Genomic DNA, 7,705 nt, shown 5'->3' with positions numbered 1-7,705 from the left:
TCCCGTTGAGAGTCCGAAATGCGGGTAAACCGTGTGATCAATCATCTAACTCGTTTGTGGTTGTGCCTCGTCTAACGAATACCGCGTTGTACTGATCTTGATCATCATCATCATCATCATCATCATCCACCTCTATTAGAGCAGCGTATGAGAGTCCTTCAATTGAGACACAGGGACACATACGAGCATACATCATACTAACTTCTACATCACTAACTTGGCCCGCCTTCAACCTCGACCCACAGATGATGTTGTTGCTGTCCCAAAGCGTGGCTTTTCTCGCCTCGGAAATCGCTCCAGACGTGCTATTATTTGTGTATGGTTCTGAATGTGTTAATTTTATATTTCAGTAAACCCCATTTTGGTGTGTTTCTTCGACTCCCCCTCCCGTTTCTCCGCTCCCCTTGTCACCATCTTCAGTACCATCATCAACACCACTAACTTTATCATCATCATCATGGAGAATCCCAAGACCGACGACAGAAGATCCTCTGCCGGTCACAAATCCTTCCGATGGAGGTTATGGTTGTTTCGGTCTTCGTATTATGGCTAATAAACAACGATTGACGAACCACACCACCATTTTTTTTTTAAATATTATTTTTAGTGGTAGCAGTAGTAAGGACAGACATATGGATATCTCTGGAATAGGCGTACTTACTTGTATATATTGTAAAATAAAGAAACATTTATGCGTCAAGTAAGTGGTTCCTTCCCAAGATACACCGATCAAAATCATACGTTCTTCAGTTCCGAAACTATCACCATCTACCGTTCCAAGGGCAGGTGTTTTGAAAAGTGGCTCTTTTATAATGACATATATGGCATTTCATTCCGTTCAGTGTAATCAAGGAATGGTCAAGCTAACGTTACCTTTCACTCGTTTTAAGCACCAGACCGTGGCCGTTGATGCATTTAAAGGCCTCGTGCTTCTCCTATATTTGTTTTGTGGGAACTTTGAATTCCTCTTTTTCTCATCTGAGGAGTGCATGTTCCTTCCTCTTTTCTTTGAAAAAAAGTCGTTTTCATGAAAGTAGATTCTTCGTTGACCATTGCGAATTGAAAATTAATCGTAATTGAATAGATTCCGTCTTTCCAGTTTATTGAGCTGCATGCAGCCCAGAGCTTTTGTGTTCTTACTTTGATGCCTATTTTGCGTGTTGTCCTTGGTTTCTGACTTTTTTCATCAACACATAAAGCTTTTTTTTTTCTTTTGAAAATCTGTCTGCATCCAAAAAACTGATGATAAAAGGACTAGCGTGCATAATGAGTAAATGTCATACTAAAGGTTGGAAATTAGAATCAAAAAAAGGGGATTTCGATGTAGACAGACTGACATGTGAGCATTACTTAATGGTTTTGCTTTCCGAGCCGTTACCTTTACTAGTCAAATAAAATTCATGTTTTCCAAAAGCACACTTTAGTGCCCAAGCATCATATTACATGCTCAGAAAGAACCCAGAATATATACGCTTTCAAGTGAAGGATCTATGATAGTTGTTGAGTGGCTTGATGTACTCAATAGAGGGCGACACAGTTCCACAAGGAGGCACGGTTCGACTTTTGCCTTTGGAAGTCACCCATGTTGCATGGGACAAAAAAAAGTGGTGCAGTGGTTTAATTGGAAAGGAGAGTTCCCCAGTGTGATTCTCTTCCCCAACCTTTCTTGCGGAGACTTTTAGACGCTAACCACGCCCACAGGATGGAGAATTTAACTGATACGGACATGGCACTGCCCATTGGAAATAGTATAAGGGCGTTGTTGATGGCTGGCGTCGCTGGCCGGGCAATACTCAACCGACTCAACCTGCCGACCTCCAGTGCGCAGTCACATTTTCAATAAGTGTGATCCATTTTCGGTAATTTTTCAAAAAAAAACTCGAAAAATGATCCTGTTTCGTTTCGTTTTTTTTTTCGGTGTCGTATTTTTCGAAAAAAAACTTTGTCTAGTTCATAGTAGTAGGTTCTTTCGTCCGTTTTGGTCCGGCTCCCGACATGGATGACCATCATGGCACTTGAATGTTTTGGAACCTGAATTTCTAGGCAAACTGGATGGTGGTGAACGGGCTTTCCCTCAAATTGGTCAGAGGAATTCTGAGCCACGTTTTGCCTGGTAGAACAAAAATTGTCTCAAAAGCTACATACAGGGGTGCCGATAGGGGTTCGAAGGATATGAAGGGTCCCCAGGTATGACCGATTTCATTTGTATCATAAATGTCATAACCCCTTAAGGGGTGCTTATGTGAAGAGAAATAGATTGAACTCGGCCATAGAACATCGAGAAGTCGATTGAGCAGCCTTCTGCCAGCATTCAAGTCGATGCCATTTCATCCTACTTGAGACACAAATCTGGGGAAACCGCACCTGAAACCGGCATGGAGACATTGCTTCTGGTGTGGGATACAGTACTGCAACTTCGGCAAAGGTGGTCATTTTTTGAAGGTATGCATGAGCCGTGGGAAAACCCGAGAAAGGCAATCATGTATCCAGAAGAAGAAAAAAAAAGTGTCCTTCGTGAATTCTTCCGAGTCAGAACCACCCATCAACACCTTATTCATTCAAGTACAATCTTTATCTTCACCCAATAAACCATCCCCCCCCCCTCGCCCTCGCCCTCAAACGGAAGTGTTCACCCAATCCAAAGAAATACCGTTTCGCACCAAAGTGTTCAAAGTTGCCCCAGACACGGGAGCATCCGAGAACCTGATTTCGCAAGATCTCGTCCATAAGTTCAACACCCATGGAGTATGGTTCAACATGCCAATCGACAAAACGCAAACACGCCAGATTGTTGACGCAAACGGATCAGATCTGCGTTGCTCGGGGGGCCGTCCATCTCAGGTTGTTACATCTCGAAAAATACGAAGTCGAAGCTCCCGCTTTTGTGACCTCAGATTTTCACGATCAATTGATAATTTCGTGGCATAACATGAATGATCCCAATAGCCCCCCCTACGCTGCACGTACGAACGCTTGAGGGACCACAAAACCTTTGAGGCACATAGACGACGACGAGACTCCGATGATGCCATGCCCCCTCAACATCCGGGCCCGTATTCTCAATTCGCACTTGAAGCAGGACTTTAAGTTTAGTCTTATTTTCAAGTTGTGCTTGGCCGGGCTGAACTTGTTGCATCCATTTTGACTTAAGCGGGAACAAATTGCTCATTTTCACTCAGGACGGCCAAATTCAGGGACAAGCATAAACTTAAAAAACAGTCGAACAAATCGTTTTGCGCCTAGATGCCTTCTTGTAAGTCAACTTCGTGTCGTGTTAGAGTTCCCAGTGAGTTACATTTCATGTTTAACCCATTTTCATCCACATTAAAGCTTTTTATAACGTCAATCCCAATTCCCAAGACTGGTCCGATCAATCTGGGAAGATTGCACTCGGCAGTAGAATTTAGGGTGACTGGGAGTGCGCCTTGGCCGTACAGCAGGGTCCGATCAATCTGGGAAGATTGCACTCGGCAGTAGAATTTAGGGTGACTGGGAGTGCGGCTTGTCCAATTTTGCACTGGCAAGCTCCACTTTGAGTCGAGAGTACCGCTTTTCCAACTTTGCACTTGAACTTCAATCTAAAGCTGAAGTTCGAATCAAGAATGCCACTTTTTCTATAAGCTGCACTTAAAGTAGGGATTTATGCTTGAAGCGTGACTTCAAGACCCAAGTGCGAATTGAGAATACCAGCCCAGGGGTCTCTCCTTTCCAACTTTCACTTCAGCCACACCTCCAAGAACTCTTCAGCCTCGACCTCCATTCTTCCTTCTTCCCATCAGAATGGATGGAGTCAGTCATCATCTTCATCCATAAAAAGGGGCCCTAAGGATATTCCAGACAACCATCGGACTATCGCCCTGGAGAACCCCTTCTTGAGGATGATGTCCACCCTCTTAGGTGCCCGCTTCTTCAGATTGGCCAAGGATTGACAAGGAAGGGCCCGCCATTAACCATTTTCCGGTACAACATCTACCATACGCAGACGACCTGGTTCTCTTGGCTGAAGTTTAAAACCTGGACGTTTTATCCCAAAGGCATTGACAAACCAACCTATTTAGATAATTGCCAAAACCCAATAGAGCATAATGGCTCACTATGACATCTGGGGATAATGTTGCAAATGATGGAAAGTTTGAGGTACCTATTCAAATCAAAGTGAGCAAAGCTTTTCAGATATGGAGATGGATTTACTCCACCTTCAAATCTTGATGTCCATTTAGTATGAAAACCCAGTATGAATCAATCATTCAGCGGCACTTGGCCTATGCATCCCCAATGTGGGTCCCAATGACTGCAGCAGGGCTAAACAAGATCAAAAAGGTCCCCGAGAATGATAAAATAGTTGACTAGAAATCGCAAAGAATATGGCTAGCATTGGTTCAGTGCACATGAAAAAGTGAAGAGGGGAATTGCAGTTAGTGCATAGACATGTGGTCAGAGGTAAATGATGAAAATCTTGGTTATTGCAGTAAAGTGGATGTGTCCGATTGAATAGATCTTTTGCCAGCTCTCGTCATTTGGTCCCCATCTTTGGTCAACATTTATTTGCTTAAGAGAAAATAATGGTATACCTCAGAATCTTATAGAAGACATCTGCCCCGATTTTCTCCGTGGGCTTGAAGAATAATTATGGTGCCATCTGGTGATCACGACGATAAGGACTATGATCTGGGCCTGATGCTTTGCCATGTAGATACCTTCAACGTCCTCCATTAGTGACCTCACCAGGACTCTGTCATTTTCGTGGTTCAAACCTGCATCCTGTGAAGATATTCTTGTCTGAGCAGATATCCACCGGGTGCATGCTGATGATGACGACCTTCTTGCACCTCTTAGGCCTCCTGTCATTCATGGCTTCAACAAAACGGTGCTTGGGGGTGTTGGCATACTAAATCGTCATGAATGGCGTTTCTAATGGTCTCCAAGTCCACGTTAATCTTGGCAGCCATCCTATGCGTGAGCTGTGTCAAATCCACGGTTATTTTGGCCTTGACTCTGTCCAACAAGGTCACAGTCCTCTTCTTATTGCGGCCGTTACTGCCAGTCCTTCATGAGCATTTTGGCGTTTTACATTGAGGATGTCATTTCCGCGGCAGAGGTGATCGCGGATCCGTTGCCCTTCAGCTTCCAGTATCGCTTCCTCTCGTCTGATTGGATCGTAATAGAGGGCAGGTGACCCATTAGAAAGGAGAGTATCATTGGTTTGTTGTTTTGCTTTTAGTGGATTTTGAATGATCAAAAGATTAGCCAGTAAATACGATATGCATGAGATTCTAAATTTTTGGTTCGCAAGACGAGCCTTTTTGCTAGAGCTGACTGTAGCAAAAGACTCGAGTCCGGCAAAAAGTAAAAAAAAGAAAGAGGACTCGTCCCAGCACTATTAAAAACCCACAAAAGAAAAATAGCAACTTCAAAGTACTTTGGCAATCCCTCCTCCTCTTTAGCTGTCTCCTTGAAATCCATGAATGATACCTCCCGAACAAAGTCTAAGGCTCCACTAACATTCGTCGAAACAATACTATTATGGAAAGATAATCTGCTATATATGCTTCCCGAAATATATTCTCCGCCGCCTCTGAAATATACTATCTCATGCGCTCATTAATTACTCTTGGGAAGTGCACATTAACCAATGGTCTCTAAATGAACGACCTATGAGCTATTTATGTGCCATTGAAATATAACTCGTTCCATTGCAGGTGCGGTGAAGTTATTGACAGGACTTTTATTAATGTATGTACACTTTTGGAATCATTCGTCATCTTCTCCGTCACCACCAGTTAGACGCCGTTTGGCCCTTCTATTCCAGGGGAATACAGTTGTGACCACTTTTAATAATAATGTTTTCAACCGTGCCGTCATCCCTGCAAGAGATCCGAGCACTCTTTTAACACCCACACGCCAACGGCCTGGCGGATCCGCTTCCTCGTTGGAGCCACTCTTAGGACTGTTGGTGGCAGGAGAATCTTCGGAGAAGTTCCCTTCAGCTAGGTTGGCAGGAATGAGAGGAATGTCTGGGTCATGGGGATTCAGTATATCGACACTGTCGCGCCTTTTTTCTGACTCTGAATTGCCCGGCGCAATTTGGATTGACGCACCGGGAGCGACTGGTTCGGTAAGATCAGTCTCTTTCTGGCTGACTGCCTTTTCCACCTCTCGCTTTGGAACTAAAACCATTGCATTTTGTATCAAGTGTCTACTGATCTTCACATAAAATGCATGTCTGTGTGTGGAAGTCACATAAAAGGTGCTAGACATTACTGAGCAGGTTTCAAGGCCTTAAAATGCAATGGTTTGGCTTTGGTCAAACTCAGCTGACCTTTGACACGTCGCATGCGATAGTCGTCCTCGTCAAAGTCGTCATCGGTGAACCTCTTGGGAAGGACGGTGTCTGCTGGCAACTCGCCTGATTTGACTTGTTGCAAGATCCGTTCACGTTCCGCCCTAATCAATTGAGCTTGTAAGACCTGCAACGAGAAGCGTGATACCTCTGCCTTACGGGACACACATTTGACTAGGTTTCGTGAGTAGCTGAATGTAGCCTCTTGCTTAGCATAGCCTAGAGGGCTTGTCGCATAGCCCATTGAGGCCAGATGGGAATAAACCAGCTTACCCTATCTTTAGACGGATCATAAGGGGTACATTTTCCCTTCCGGCATATCACGGGCGTAGGCGGAGCAGGAGATGGTGCATGGGTGGGAGTTGGATTTGCTTCTGGAGCATCTGGAACATCTGAAAGAATAATAATGAGACACATGTGAGCTACATAAATATGACCTCTATGCAGGAATACCTTTTTCTGGAGGATTTGTGGGTTCTGCGGGGGCTTCTGGCAATGAGGGAAGAGCAGGTTTGGACTCCAAATAACTTTCCAAAGCCTCAATACCCTGGCATGAGATATGAAACATATACACATACATGATTATCTATTCATTTTTACACATCTATTGGCATAATTTTGCTGTCTTAAGAACGGCTCAGTAAGTTGGTATGCTCTTTATACAATTTGAATCCAGTATAGAGAAATAACGTACCTTTGAAACGAGACCAATCCCATCGGCAATGTCCACCAGAATGTTTCCTGTAGAATCCACATAACTCGCGATTCCACTCAAACCGTTCAGACCAAAGAACCAACTCAAGACCAATCCAGTCATAGCCATTCCAGCTTTGATCTTGAGGCCCATTTTCTTTCACTCTTGACGCAATAAGTACAAAAAGAGATCAAATATTGGGAACGAAACATTCAAGGCTCCTCATGCCGGTTGAATGGAAAATAAATGTTGTTCAATTCCTCGAAAAATGAATATTGATTCAGTGAACGTAGCAAACTATTACGTCAGGTGCTACGTGGAACGAACGGCTTGGCTCAGAAGTTGGAACGGTTCCAAAAAATCGCAAGGGGAGGAGATGAGGGGGAAAATTCGATTTTGTTTCTAAAATGGTAGCGTTTGTCCAGAGCAGTCCCCAAAAATCCATCATACACAGTCACAATAATTAGTAATAAACTAATTCATTTGAGTAATGTTTTGTGCCCAAGCTGGATGGAGAAAGGAAGTATGTTTGAAGATTGAAGGGGTAAAAAACTGTTCGTTGTTTAGAACCAGTTCGGTCGTTTTTAGCCTAAAATAGAAGGTTGGTCTATGTTAGAGGGTAGGGTGGTGTTGTTAATGAATTGATGAATTTTGTGTGGATATGCGTTCCT

The 7,705-nt window shown here is 43.7% G+C and overlaps 2 protein-coding genes across 3 annotated transcripts in view; one reads left to right on the top strand and one right to left on the bottom strand.

Moving 5' to 3' along the window:
* Positions 1-576, top strand: part of LOC131891374 (small ribosomal subunit protein eS24-like) — a 2,560-nt gene extending 1,984 nt beyond the window's left edge. For both annotated transcript variants that reach the window (XM_059240912.1, XM_059240911.1), the window contains exon 4: positions 351-576. In XM_059240912.1, coding sequence (XP_059096895.1) covers positions 351-353 — 3 coding nt within the window. In that variant the 3' untranslated portion in view covers positions 354-576. The remainder of the gene's footprint in view (positions 1-350) is intronic.
* Positions 577-5,705: 5,129 nt separating this feature from the next.
* LOC131891598 (titin-like) lies at positions 5,706-7,361 on the bottom strand. The gene is made up of 5 exons (XM_059241214.1): positions 7,035-7,361; positions 6,794-6,887; positions 6,614-6,732; positions 6,320-6,467; positions 5,706-6,167 (listed from the first exon to the last, which is right to left on the bottom strand). The coding sequence occupies exons 1-5, from the start codon at positions 7,185-7,187 to the stop codon at positions 5,752-5,754; spliced, it is 930 nt and encodes a 309-aa protein (XP_059097197.1). The 5' UTR covers positions 7,188-7,361; the 3' UTR covers positions 5,706-5,751.
* Between the last annotated feature and the right edge of the window lie 344 nt (positions 7,362-7,705).

The sequence above is a fragment of the Tigriopus californicus genome, chromosome 12 (genome assembly GCF_007210705.1).
Source record: "Tigriopus californicus strain San Diego chromosome 12, Tcal_SD_v2.1, whole genome shotgun sequence".
Classification (NCBI taxonomy): Eukaryota; Metazoa; Arthropoda; class Copepoda; order Harpacticoida; family Harpacticidae; genus Tigriopus; species Tigriopus californicus.
This window is presented reverse-complemented; position numbering and strand designations above follow the sequence as displayed.